General features: G+C 44.0%; 1 protein-coding gene across 1 annotated transcript in view; it reads right to left on the reverse strand.

Moving 5' to 3' along the window:
- RANBP9 (RAN binding protein 9) overlaps window positions 1-14,664 on the reverse strand; it is a 90,802-nt gene that overhangs the window by 3,734 nt on the left and 72,404 nt on the right. Inside the window, exons 10-13 of the mRNA XM_032424985.1 lie at window positions 13,014-13,158; window positions 9,468-9,589; window positions 7,680-7,831; window positions 1,001-1,112 (exon numbers count right to left, since the gene is read on the reverse strand). Of these exons, the coding sequence (XP_032280876.1) occupies window positions 1,001-1,112; window positions 7,680-7,831; window positions 9,468-9,589; window positions 13,014-13,158 (531 nt within the window). The remainder of the gene's footprint in view (window positions 1-1,000; window positions 1,113-7,679; window positions 7,832-9,467; window positions 9,590-13,013; window positions 13,159-14,664) is intronic.

Below are 14,664 nucleotides of genomic sequence, written 5' to 3' on the forward strand. Positions count from 1 at the left end.
GTTAAGTTTTGGGGGAGTCAAAAGTTATATGCAAATTTTTGACTGGGGGGGGTAGGGGGGTCGGTACCCAAAGGGTCAACTGTAATTAACTTTATAAGAGCAAATAAATGGATTAAGGCTCAACTGTGAATACTTCATTCCTTTACATTCTGGCCACGAGCCCTGGCCCTCTACGTGTCTCCCTGTCTGATGTCCTCGAAGCTTCTGTTTGTGGTACTGCTCTCATACACCAGAACAGTCTGAAACATGTTACTAAACCCCCCCACACCTGACACGGCCACGCTGCAAGAAAAGACTTCTAAAGTGGAGTCTCATTTTACCCGGGGAACCAGATCTAAAGTCTGGTGAAAAATCACTCTTATTTATAAATTACATTTGAAAAGAATTACCGAGAATTTAAAAGATAGTTTTACCTAAACAACCCTGTAGAGTTTACATGTCGCAGAGTTCGTATACAAAGTGTATCTGTTCAGTACATACATGTAGTGAGTTGCTCACAGGAAGGGCAACCTGCAGCTTCTCGGCTCACCTCTGGCTCAGCCTCACTACTGAAACTGCGGTTCTTTCTTGCCCACCCTCTGTTCGGTGAGGGCATTCGGCTGAATATGCCCAACTGCAGGGCGAACATAATGCTACTCCAGGGGTTGGTGCTGACGGGGCATGCTCTCCTCACCTGGAAGGCCCTTGTGTCTGTATTTTAAGCACAGTGGGAGCTGCGGTAGGTGTGGCCCAGTCCAGAAATGCTTACATAACATAGGCACACAAAAACTTCTATTTTCCCAACTTCCCCAGGTGTATCCCAAAGTAGTTTTTTTTTTATTCCATTTGAATCCATTTCATCTGGAATTGAGGTAATGGAGGGGAAGGTTTCTATATTTCAAAATAACTTTTTTAAAATGTAGAAAGCATTTCCCCTTAAGAGTTTACCAAAACATAAACCCCAGCACAAATACCACCTGAAGTATTCGGAGGCTCTAAGTTGAAGCTCTGCTTTACTCACCTAATATTGCACTGTTAAGAGCTGAGCACACAGGTTCTCTCTGAATTGGGTCAAGCTGATTTCCAACTGGGCTGTTCCAAGGATCTGAATAAGCGAGTAAACTGAATGCATCCTGTTGAAAACACAGTTTGGTTTTTAATTCAAACATTTAAACCACTGTGGTCCCCAGTTACAAAGTTGAGAGACAAGTAAAATACACAGCTTCATGGCCCTAGACTACTGTAACATTTAAACCCACCCACCCCTATGATTATGAGGCTGTATGTTTTTTAACAACTAGATTATGCAACAAAGCCCAAGCGGTTTTCATTTTTCTTTACTGTAAACAGACATTCTCATTAATCTTCCCCCATCCCTACAACACATGCAGAACAGCAGAATTAAAACGAATTCTTCTGGAATGTGCTAATTAAAGAGGAAGACAAAAACATTCAGATGCTCTATCATTTATTACCACTGATACGACTTTGACATTAAAATGATAGGGCCTCCCTATATATTTTTTAAACGGATGTGGGAACTCGCTACATCTCACTGGATGTCATTTTCTCACTCAGGAATCAAAAAATGAAACTGGTTCCCCTTCATGAACATTCAGCAGTTCCAACTATCCTCAAGCCGCCCTTCCTAAAGGAACTGACACACGGTCTTTTCACTCAATCACCCTTTGTGTCTCCTAAGGGAGGCGCACATCACAGTGGTTTCAGACACTGGTTTCAAGCTCAAGCTGTGTTGTCAGCTGCCGCGTGGCCTCTGGCGAGCAATGGCCTAAGCGTCCGTTTGCTCATGTGTCTACAGAAGAGGTCCTACCTGAGAACGTCGTAAGGACGAGCAGCTCAATGAAGTTAGCAACGTCGGCTCATTCTCATCTTTCAACACGTGATTTTTTTTTAAGATTTTATTTGAGCGAGCGAGCGAGAGCAGGGTGGGGAGGGGAAGGGTGGAGGCAGAGGGACAAGCAGACTCCTGACTTGGAGGAGGAGGGACCCTGACTTGGGGCTCCACGCCAGGACCCCGCGGTCACGACCTGAGCCGAAGGCAGGCGCGTAGCCCACGGGGCCGCCCAGATGTCGGCGCCCTAACCCGGGGCGGTAGTAGAGACCCAGAGAGGCAAGTAACGGGCCGCCCTCCCAACGCGGAAGGCGTCCGTGGCAAAGTGCTGCGGAAACTATACATCGGTGAGTTCAGTGACAACGCTTTCAAAGCTCTGGCGGTCCGTCTGAGGCCACCAGGCGGGGGCGGACGGACGGGCACCCCTCAAGCCGCACCCGCGGCCCCTCCACGGTCTCACACCGCCGAGGGTTTCATCCGTGCCAGACAGCATGCCCCCATGTCTATAAGGAAAGGGCTCTGAAGAGAAAAATGTATTCCCCGATTTGGAGTCCCCCGCAGCTACGGGTACACGCTGGGTACAGGCAAGAAGCTCCCCACACCTGCTGATCACAAGACCTGCTCCTTACAGTGCACCCCGCAGAGCTACTCAGGTCTGTCTCCCGGGTCCCTCCATCCGAATTTACTGATGGAGAGAATATTAATGTCCTATATCCTGTAAAGCTAACTCTGATCAGTCACATCATTTCTAAAGGACTGATCTTTGCTCAAGACCTAATTTACCCCACAACCACCTAGTGGGAGCCCATCCCCATACTACAGATACATTTTTCAAGTACACTAAAGAACTGCCCCAGAAACTATCCCCTTGGGGCCATATATCCGGACATGCTACCAAAAAGGAGAAATGGTACAGTCCCAAATCTCAAATCTGGACCAACCCTTCTTCTGTTTACACCTTCTTCTAGTATTCAAAACAAAACCTCATGGACAAAGATAATGATGTTAGTAATTTATCATGCACTAATACTGGGTGAAGTCCTGTTTTAAGCACTAACGTGGATAGACTCATTTTATCCTCACAGTAACCTCAGGGGGTGGATACTGTTGCGCCCATCTTAGAAGCAAACTGAGGCAGGGAGAGCTTAAGAGCACACAGCTAGTGCAGAACTCATTTTAGTAAGATGCAGTTTCTTTTCATTGCCGATCTAGATACTGAGACGAAAAAAGCCTTAAATTCTGCTCCAGTATTTTCAATACAATTGAATAAATTATTGCACACGGCTGCCAGACACTAGGCCACGGATGGCAATCACCAGGACCCAGTCCCTGTTTCCAGGACCCACACGGGTCTTACAGGAAAGTTAGACCTGTAAATAAACAATGTACCGTGGACCGCTTATTAACAGAGTATGTTGTGTCACGTGACATCATCAGAGCGAGGGACCCAAGCTCCATGGAAACAGGCTGAGAGAAAGAAAGGCATGGATGGAACCATAGGTAAGGGGTTAGATCCTAAGATGCCCCTAAATCACACTAAAAAGCTTGAATTTTTTTCCAATATGGCAATGGAGTTTTAAATCGAGGACTGACACAGATAAAACTGGACTTTAGAAAGATCACACAGCAACACCGAGGAACAAAGCCTGGAAGTCAGGTGAAGCTACAAGCAAGAAAACTAATAAAACCTTAAAAGGAGAAAAAGAAGGTTTACACCACCAGGTTCCCTGAATATCTATTTTATCTTTACAAGGGGAATGAAGTCAGGGCAGCAACATTAATGTTTTAAATCCTGCAGTAAAACTTACCGGAGGGCGGTTAAGTTTTGGTGGTGACCAAAGAAATTCAAATAAGCAATTTTAAGGTCTGGTGTGGAACCCCCTAAAGTAGATGAATGCGGCCGTGCCTCTGGCACTCTCCTTTTCTACTGCTGCTAAGCTGGTCGAGGTTTCTGGAAAGCAGTACAGCAATATATAGCAAAAGCCACAACGATCCTAGCCTTTGACTCAATCATTCTATTAATATCCTACATTTTAATATTCCTACATTTCTAGGACTCTCTCCCAGTGTTATAATTTTAAGGAAGAAACAAAGATACACATATCCTACATGTTCACTAAAGCATTGGAATAAAAGCAAAAAATCTAATAGAGCAATGCTTAAATGAACTGATCTAGCAGCATTGCGGAGTATCATGTAGCCATTTAAAAACAACTAAATGCATCGAAACTGGAAATGAGTTTTTAAGACAGTAAACAGAAACAATACAAATCAGCAGAACTATAATTACTAGGCAGAATGTACGCACATGGTGTTTAAGGCACAAAACTGAAAACATCTGTGAACTATCATGGGACGGTGGGTTACTTTTACTTCAGAAACAAAGATCTCCGCGGGAAGAACTTCCGAGGCCAATGTGGCATCACTTAGGTGCGATTCTCAAAGTGCACTCGTAGTTGGCTTAAAACCGTAGCAGCTTCCAACAGGGTGAGTCTGAACTGTTGGATTTTTGCTTCGGCGCCGGCTGGGGCTGCCCGCTCACCCCGGACCCTGCACCGTCCCCACAGCCGTGCCTCGCCGCCCCGCAGCGCGCCCGTCCACGGCGGCCCCACAAATTCCCGTGGTTGTCCTGAAGGCCACTGGCAGGCGTAGGCAGGTGGGAAGGCGAGCGGGTGGGCGCAGGGGAGCGGAGAGAAGCCGGGGGGCTGCTGCAGGGGTTCCTCCCCGTACTCGGCGCCGGCGGAGTGCGAGGCGCCTCCCGGTAAAGCACGTGGGGGGCCCTTGCCTTCGCATTTACACAAATCTTGCTCTCTCTCTCTCTCTCTCTATGCATGTGTGATTCAGATATTTATGCAGATCCACACACAATGAAAGATAAAAAATACCCACTATGATCACACGTGCCCTGAAGTGAAAAATAAAAGGAAAAGGAGTAATTTCTAAACCTTCTCAACTACGGCAAAGAAACTTTTCATGTTGTCCTCGAATCCTCCAGCTGTTCTTCAGGGGCTTCTAAGTTGGATCAGTTCGGCAGCTTACCCCTCTGTGGATCAAGGGAAGCTGAGGGAAGGGGAAGCAAGGAGTTCAGGATATTAAGAAAGTCTCGTAAAGCAGTTGGCATTTGCTTAGGAGTCAGAAGGGCAAAATCAAAGCCATCCACATTCTTTAGATGAAGAAGATGAATCACATCTTTACATAATTCCGTATATAACCAAGGACTCTCTTTGAGAAGAGGCCACATGAAGCCATTTTCGGAGCTTCACGCACAATGGAATCAAAGCCAGTCAGCTGATGAAGTGAAATCCTACATTTTCAAAGACACTACATAAATCCCATTCCTTCATCATGTGCCTTTAGCATAAAGTTTTAACAGGAAAACAGTCAGATGACCTAGTGTAAAAAAGTGTATGAAATCTTAACGTTTCGTATCCCCAAGTCTCCCCTAAAACAGCAGTTCCCCAAGTATCGTCCAGACACACCTGGGTCCAATCGGAGACCATGTCAGGAGGTCCTGTAAGCTCTGAGCTGTTTTCATAATGAAACGAAGATACTACTTTCTCTCGCCTCACTCACATGCTCCCACAACCGCACGGCGGGGGGGGGGGGGGGGGGGGGTGTCCAGAGGCTGCGGGGTGTGTGACGGCAGGAGAGCGACTGTCCAGGGAGCGAGGAGAACGCGGCTCCCCCTCCATCACACCCAGCGGTTAAAGAGACTCACACAAAGGCAAAGCAATGCCACTGTTCTCATTTTTTGGAAGTTATTTTTCATAAAAATATCCAATGGGTTTATGATTATTTGTCAATAAACGGATTACAGTTTGAATTTCTAGTATGATAAAAATAAACATCACCCATACGAACAAAACTCTTTTAAATAAACATTCCTTAAACAGCCAGGTGCCACCTGCATTAGATAGAGTTAAAGGGGGAGGAGTGAAGACCTAGTCTGACCTCAAGGAATTCTCCACCTTACAGGGCAAATGTGGACAGCCATTTTCCTAATAGATGAATGTCTGATTTTTACTTGTGTTTTTTAAATTCCAGTGTAATTACAGAGTTACATTAGTTTTAGGTGTACAATACAGTGATTCAACAATTCTATACGTTCCTCAGTCCTCGTCACGTTAAGTGTGCTCTTCATCCCCATCAGCTATTTCATCCATGCCCCCACCCACCTCCCCTGTTCTCTAGTTAACAACCGTTTTTTTGTCTTGTCTTTATTCATGTTTTGTTTCTTAAATTCCGCATGAGTGAAATCGTGTGCTTGTCTTTCTGACTTCACTTAGCATAATACCCTCTAAGTCCATTCATGTTGTCACAAATGGCAAGATTTCATTCTTTTTTATGGTTGAGTAACATTCCATTGTGTGTGTATATGTATAAATAATATATAAAAAAATAATATATAAATATATATATACACAGCACATCTTTATCCATCTGTCTATCGAGGGATGCCTGGGCTGCTTCCATAGTTTGGCTGTTGTAAATAATGCTGCAGTAAACACAGGGGCGCATGTATCTTTTTGAATTACCATTTTCGCGGTCTTTGAGTAAATACCCAGTAGTGGAATTACTGAATCACTTGGTATTTCTATTTTTATTTTTTGGGAACTCTCCAAACTGTTTTCCACAGTGGCTGCACCAGTCCCACCAAATGATTTGACATTTTAAATGAAAAATTGTTTAAATTACATATTCCACCGATTTCCTTTTATTTAGCATACAAATCATAATTTAACACCCCCCCTTTTTCTGGATCGCTGAGGGTGGCCGTTAGAAACAGCGGGTGTGCTCTCCAGCAGATGAAGTACCACGTGCAGGGAATACACCTCCCCTCCCGCCCCAGCTACTGAGATTACACGACCACACAGGCCTTTAACTGGCGACGTGTGTAAGCGGCTCCTTACCCGCTCCCAGGCTAAGCCGGTATGTTCTGTCTACACAACAGGTGCCACCCCGAGGCCACGGCGCAGGAGGCTGTCTCATGTGCGCCGCCTTCATGCCGTGTTTGGGGGGACCAGGCGGTGCTGGCTGGCGCACTGGCTCAGTCTGGGTCAGGAGGGGGTGGCCGAGGCCTTGCTCCTGCCCACTACACCCCGTCATCGGGCTCAGGGCCCCCGCACGCACCTCCCTTTTGTGTTTGGACTTCTTTCAAAACATCAGGAGAAAATATTTATAACGAATCACCTTTGAGCCCAACCTGATGCAGCCTTACAAAAAAATAAATAAAGATACAATGGCTAGGTTAACGTCTCACAGACTCACAGGGCTACTGGGACTTCCAGGAGTTCGAAAAAAAAAACTTGTGAAGAACCTTAACATCTCTACAACGAACTGCAATGCTGACTTAAGGCAGGGGAAACCCGTCCGTCTGCACCTGATCTGTAACATTGTGGCCAACGTACTAAACGGCTGCAATTTTATCCATCTTACCATCTGTCATACACATCAATCCAGAAGAGATCTGAAGATGTATTTTAACTCTCCTGGTTTTGAAAGATGACCCAATGTCTTGGCAATCACCATCAAAATGAAAACCATGTGGTAGACATCCAATTCGCTGCAGCCCTGAACAATGTTTGCTGAAATAAAAATATCTCAAATTTATAGTTTTATCAGCAAACCCACACCTCTAATAACTCTGCCACTTTTACAGACGAGAAACTAAAACTAAACAAGTAAGTTGACAAAGGGTATACGGTGCTGACGGGTGGCAGAACTGGGGTTTAACCCGGATTTTTTACTGCAAGTCCAACCAGAATTCCTGGCACTACTCAATGTTTTACAAAATGACAATTGAACTCCTTCGACACATCTCTAATTTTTCAAGGAAAAACAAATCTACCTTCAACATTTTTTTATTTGCCGTGTTCTTGCCACATTCCCTCCTCAGCTGCTCACTCATGGCCTGTAGCTCTCTTCCGAAGTGGATCATCCTCTCGATAGCAGCTTGACTTCCTCCACACAACTGGCGTCTTAACTGACTCGAATCAACTTCTGCGAGCAAAACAAACGAGTATTTTACTACAATGGAGAAATGAACATCAATTGCTTATGACATTTTGTACGTTTCATTTAGCAACTACTACCTAATGGTTTATCTAAACATGTAGATTTATTTTAATTCAGTATGAAACTTTGCAGCTAAAAGGTGTCCTTCCTCTACGTCTCGAGAACGTAGGCTCTGAGCTCCAGCACGCAGCTCAAAGGCAGGTGACCGCCTTGCAGGGTACGGTGCACCTGGCGTACAGGGAAACGTTAGTAAGAGCTCAAGCACAAATCTCTCAAACTACATTAAGCAGCATTAAGCAGAAAAGAACAAAGTCGGTAACTGCCTCTCAGGCTATTCTGACACCAAACAGAGATGGAATAAAAGGATGCCTCCTGGCTAAAAGCTAAATGACTCCAAAGAAACACACAAGACACCATGTTACCGAAAGAGTTAATCACACACTTTTACAAAATAATTGTATGGTATATATCTTGGTTGACAACAATCACTGATCAATAATGTAACATTGTATGGATCACTAATGACACAATTACTAAGGATGACAATAATCAACAATTACCGAGCGCTTACTTTTTGTGCTTACTAGCTTTTCACAGATTGGCTCATTTAATCTTCACATTGACCTATAGGTGGTTGTGATTATTACTGTACCCATTTTACAGACGAAGAAACTGAGGCACAGAGCTCTTAAAAACTTGTCCAAGGTTATACAGCTAGTAAGCGGCAGTTGCAGAATTCGAATCCAGGTAATCTGGTTCTAGAACTCCTGCTCTTAATCACCATGCTTAACTTACTCTCTGAAGGGTGAGACTGCTGGTATCTGACACAGTAAACCTGGGCTGCCTTTTAAATTAAACCCCTTGTTTGAAAAAGTGAATTCTACATTGAACACATAATCCTCAATAAAGACCTTTTAACCTCAAAATAGTCAGAAATCTAATGTTGCCATGGAATTCAGACAGTTAAGAATTTTGAGGTTCCAATAAATTTTCATTCGCCAACTGATGGGAAAGTCTGCTGATGGTTTAACTTTACGGTATACTGGACTCCACAAGTTACCAACAAGACAAAATGATGCATGCTAATGTACCTTGCAGCCACATCATTTTCGGGGCAGTGGGGAGGACAAGGATGGGTCACACTTAAGCACCTACTATGGGCCCGTAGGCACTAAATTACGCACGGTCACATATATTCACATTAAATCCGCGTCAGAAATTGTCGCGTTAGAATTTATAAAATCATCTCTACCCATCTGGCCTTTACTGGTTATGTTGAGATAAGTATAAAAGCTTTTCACCTCTCCAACCCCAAACGTCCTGAAGAACAGTTAACACTACCCCGAGTAGAGCTGCATTAACGACAGCCCTGCAGCCGAGTGGGGACGGTTCTGCACAGCCAACTGGCCAGCACTTAACTGCAGAAGGCACAGAAGGGCCTCCGCTCCCGCTCGCAGCCCCTCTCACGGGACAGTTCCGGGACTAGGTACTACTGTCAAGTCCAGTGGCACATACATCTTTAAATCTGATTTATGCTCATCAGCTGTGAATCAATACAAGTAAAAACATAACCTTGTGGTCATCATTTTTTATTAAAAATGTAAGAAATATCACTGCAGACCCATTTCGGTGTCACAATCTTCCATTTCGTGGTCATGTTTAGAGCTACCATTTAGGAAACCATTGGATGAAGTCTCTCCAACCCCATTGGAGTAGTGCTCTGTTTCCATGTCTACATCATTACTGGAAATGAAAAAAACAGACCTAATTTTAGAAATCGCATACTTGTAGCTTAGTTTAAAATAAATTACGACTCAACTACAAAGCCTACTTATAAACTGACTTCATAATATGAGGCGACAGCAATCTGCAAAAAAAGGTGTTAGTTCAATCCTGAAGGTCTTCAAAGCTAGTATGTAACTCGCTCTTAACAAATTTGTACTCCTGGATGGGGAGGGGGGAAAGAGTGTATGCCCACGATTTTTCCAGCTCAGATCTGCAGTTCGTTTTTTGTTCATCAGCCCTTGCCCCAAGACCCCCCACCCTCACCCGGTGTGCGTTTCCAGCATTCAAGGAAGAAAAGGGGAAAACTTTATTCTTAAACTATTCCCGGATCCCACTTCACCTCTTTCCTGCCCTCATATTCATCTCTCCTAAGACGATTTTTTTCTTTAATGGTCTTGACATTGTGGCATTTGTCCTCACTCCTTAGAAACGCAGCCTCCCGCAAAGGTAAATGATGACTTGGAAAACCACTGTGTCTGGTCCTCTCCGACCTTGTCGGCACCCAACACGATTTGCCTCCCACGGGCTTTCTTACTGGCTCAAGAAGCTAAAGCACTGCCAAATCTTAATTTTAAAAAGGCCATTTTGTATACTCAGGTTGCTCCCCACTCTCACTTGTGTCTCATTTACTGACGAACAGCCCGCACCAGCACCTGCATCTGGACACAGTGAAGCTGTCGCCGCCCCCCCCCGCCCCCCCGCACTCTAAGAATGACAAACACCTATTCTGGAAGATTTCCCGGTGAAGATCTACGTAAGGATTATACAGTCCAGAAGGACACACTTGATGAAAACACAGGAAATATATTAAAATGCACTTTTCTCATTTAAAAAGCAATGTATATTCATTTGTAGAAAAAAGCAACCCTGAATGCAGATGAGCAAAAAGCGCTCTGTGCGCGATGCCACCAGACACGACCACCGGTGACACCTCGGGGTGAGCGAGCGAGGTTAAGTGTTTACGTGTGGGGGCACTGCTTCTATCAGCAACACATGCTGGAAAAAGACACAGATCTAGGAAGAAGGGGGCAATGGCCCCAGGATTCCCCCATCAGTCCAAAACGCTTGTTTACCTTTTTTTTTTGTTGTTAAAGTAGGCTCTTCACCCAGCATGAAGCCCAATGCGGGGCTTGAACTCAGGACCCTGAGATCAAGACCTGAGCTGAGATCAATAGTCGGATGCTCAACTGACTAAGCCAGCCAGGCACCCCTGGTTTACTCTATCTTGACGAACTTTGCGAATGGATAAGAAAAATCAATGTTTAATTTAATGGAAATTCTTAAGATCATAGTTTTTAGTGATCTTAATAAATACACTAAACTTTTTTTTTTGACAATACAATATAGTACGTGGGAGGGATTCTTTCATTCAACACCTGTTTAAGAGCTCCTAAGCCATGTTCTGTGTTAGGTGCTACGGACACCATGGAACAGCCTCCGGCCTCCAGGGGCAGAGGATCAGCCCTCGGGTGAAAGTTATTTCCAAGGCGTGACCCAACATTTGGTTGGGACGCAATCAAGGAAATCGTCCTGGAAGAGTAACAACGGGACTGAGTGTCACAGCCTGCCTGAACAGAAGTTAGGAGGGAGGGGAGGGAGCAGCATTTCTGATGGGGTGGAGGGTGGGGTGCAGCATAATGCAAAAGGCGCAAATCTGGAAGTCAGAAATCCTGAGAAATAGTCACAGTTCTGCAACTTACTAGCCACTAATTATTGAACCTGACCCCCCGCCTCGCCCCCAAAAGTCATCTACACTTCTGGTATTGAGCTCTACATCTGTAAAATGGTTTTACTAGTTTATAGCATCTTCGCCTACTTTGCAATCCCACCGTAAGGGCGGCCTTTACCAACTATAAAGTAACTGTTACTGTTTAACAGTGTGAGGCGTTCTTCTCCTTCTACCCTGCGCCCAGAGGATGCTGTGTCACCAAACCCTCCCAGTGAGCTTGCTTCCCTGAACTCAGGGAGTAATGGGTCTCTTTAGCAACTTCCTGCCATGAAGAGTACTTAAGAGAATGACCCACCAACTGCCCCCAGCCCTGCCCCCAGACAGCGGCAGAACCCTCCACCAACACTGTCCCTACACGCTACAAAGCACACAAGTACTAAAGGCTCAACTTTCTAAATTTCCATACATAATTTTTATTACAACCCAGTCTTCTAATCTTCCATTTTCTAGTACGTCATTTCTCCTGTGAAAGACCACCCTAATCTCCTCTGCCAGGGACAGCCGTTTTTTCTACCGTTCTTCTCACACCACCACTTCCATGGACGTCCACCGCAGCCCGCACCACACAACACCATCACTTCAGTAAGTCATCACTTGGGATTGATGATCTGGATATTCTGATTATTCTCCCAAACTGCAAATACAGATTTTTTCTCCAGAATCATGTTTCCATTAAGATTCCATGTTAAAAGTTAGGTTCTTTCTCCTCTGATGAGAAAGTTTTGCACTGATGCACGTTCCCCCTAATAGCAGTGCGACCAATCAATTCACGCGGTAAGACCAAACCAACATCAAATTGATAAAATCTACCCATGATTTTTTTTTTTTTTGTATTATCTTTGTCATTTCACTAGTCCTGAACCAAAATGAATTTAGATGCTGGATGATCTGGGCAGGCTGACTTCGTAAGAACTTGCTCTCATACACTAGTATTCAAATAATGATGACATTCCACGAACCTTTAGGTTCAGGAATCTTCAACCCAAGTGTACCAAGGATTTTAGTAGAGTCCTGTAGACATCCCCCTCTCAAAGCTCGTTGAAGTCAGAGACCAGGCCTAGCAGAATGTTTGACACCCAAGAGGTCCTCAATACTATGCTCATGCTATATGTTTATTACTAAATGACTTAAGGTCCATTTGCTGTTATAAGCAAGCTTCCTAAAGACAGGCTTTCAAAAAAGATTCTTCATAAAGTTATTTGGAACTCAGGAAACATTCTACACATTTACACCAAAAAAACCCACACAGAGAAAAAAATAGTTGTAAACGTATCTTATGTTACTTCGAGAGAGTAAATATTCCACTGTGATTTAATTGGGAAATATAAGAACAGCATCTACGTGACCATCTGTACAGGCCGGTGCCGGCAGAAAAACCAGAAGAAGGCAGAGCCTGGAATGGATTCTTACGGCCCCGGCGGGGGAAGAAGGAATGCAGACTCAGAGGAAGGCACAATGGAAAGAGGCTGTGTGCACACGGGGAGACTGAAAAGCTCTGGGGAACTTACTCCCTACCCTTTTATTGTCTGGGGGCTTGGAAACCTCCAGACCCCCATTATAGACCGTATAATTCAATTTTTCTAAATTATTAAAAACGATGACATTTATACTTAGGTTGCTTACAGTAATGCAAAAACTAGTGAGATCACGTACCTGGTGAAGTTATTAACTTGCTGTGATCGTGACATGTTTATACTGTTTAGTTCTGGTACATTCAAATTGGATGACTGGTGTTTACTATGGCAATATGATTGATGTGCTTTATTTGATATTACACCATTACTACAACTTTCAAAACCTGGGAGAAAAAAAAAGAAAAAGATGCATGAACATAGAAACACACATTAAATTATTATTAAGTTGTAAATAACGTACCCATATTCTGATCTTGCACTTGAAACTTTTACAATGTAGGACAGCCAATGCATTACTTAAATAGTAAACAAACAGATAACTTCTTTGAAAGGATATAAGGATATTAATTGTGGGCTGTAATTACCATCTCTAACATTTACTGAAGGCTTAATTATGGATCTTATTTAATCCCCACAACCCCCCTAAGGGGGCAGTGTTCTCATCGCTCCCATTTAATATATAAATACACCGAAGCTAAGAAGCTGTCCACACCTGAGTCAATGTATGGGCTTCAAGATGGGAGGTGGCTAAGGATACAAACCCGAGAATCATGGGCATGCACGGGATGGTGATGTAAATAAAATGAGAGGCAGTGATGGAGAAAGGTATGTGCCGATGGAGGAAAAGCAAAGGGGTTATTACTCTATGAAAGGAAAGGAAACAGTATCTGACTTCTGTTTCAGAAAGCTGAACGTACAAAGGCAAGAGAACCCCTTGGGAAGAATGGAATGAGAGAGACAAGGAAAGAAAGAAGACTAAGAAAAACTGGAAATAAACCTAGAGAAGTGATGTCATAAAAGCCAAGAAAGGAGAGAACTGTTGTTAAGCTGTCATCATCAAGACAGTATGGTAGTGGCACAAAAACACATAGATCAATGGAACAGAATAGAGAGCCCAGAAATGGACCCTCAACTCTATGGCCAACTAATCTTTGACACAGCAGGAAAGAATGTTCAATGGAAAAAAGACAGTCTCTTCAACAAATGGTGTTGGGAAAATTGGACAGCCACATGCAGAAGAATGAAACTGGACCATTTCCTTACACCACACACAAAAATAGACTCCAAATGGTTGAAAGATCTAAATGTGAGACAGGAGTCCATCAAAATCCTAAAGGAGAACACAGGCAGCAACCTCTTCGACCTCAGCCGCAGCAACTTCTTCCTAGAAACATCGCCAAAGGCAAGGGAAGCAAGGGCAAAAATGAACTACTGGGACTTCATTAAGATAAAAAGCTTTTGCACAGCAAAAGAAACAGTCAACAAAACCAAAAGACAACCAACAGAATGGGAGAAGATACTTGCAAATGACATATCAGATAAAGGGCTAGTATACAAAATCTATAAAGAACTTCTTAAACTCAACACCCAAAGAACAAATGATCCAATCAAGAAATGGGCAGAAGACATGAACAGACATTTTTCCAAAGAAGACAACCAAATGGCCAACAGACACACGAGAAAGTGCTCAACATCGCTCGGCATCAGGGAAATCCAAATCAAAACCTCAATGAGATTATCACCTCACATCAGTCAGAATGGCTAAAATTAACAAGTCAGGAAACGACAGATGTTGGCGGGGATGCGGAGAAAGGGGAACCCTCCTACACTGTTGGTGGGAATGCAAGCTGGTGCAGCCACTCTGGAAAACAGTATGGAGGTTCCTCAAA

Source organism: Phoca vitulina, unplaced genomic scaffold, assembly GCF_004348235.1.
Source record: "Phoca vitulina isolate PV1807 unplaced genomic scaffold, GSC_HSeal_1.0 scaffold31, whole genome shotgun sequence".
NCBI classification, from domain to species: Eukaryota; Metazoa; Chordata; class Mammalia; order Carnivora; family Phocidae; genus Phoca; species Phoca vitulina.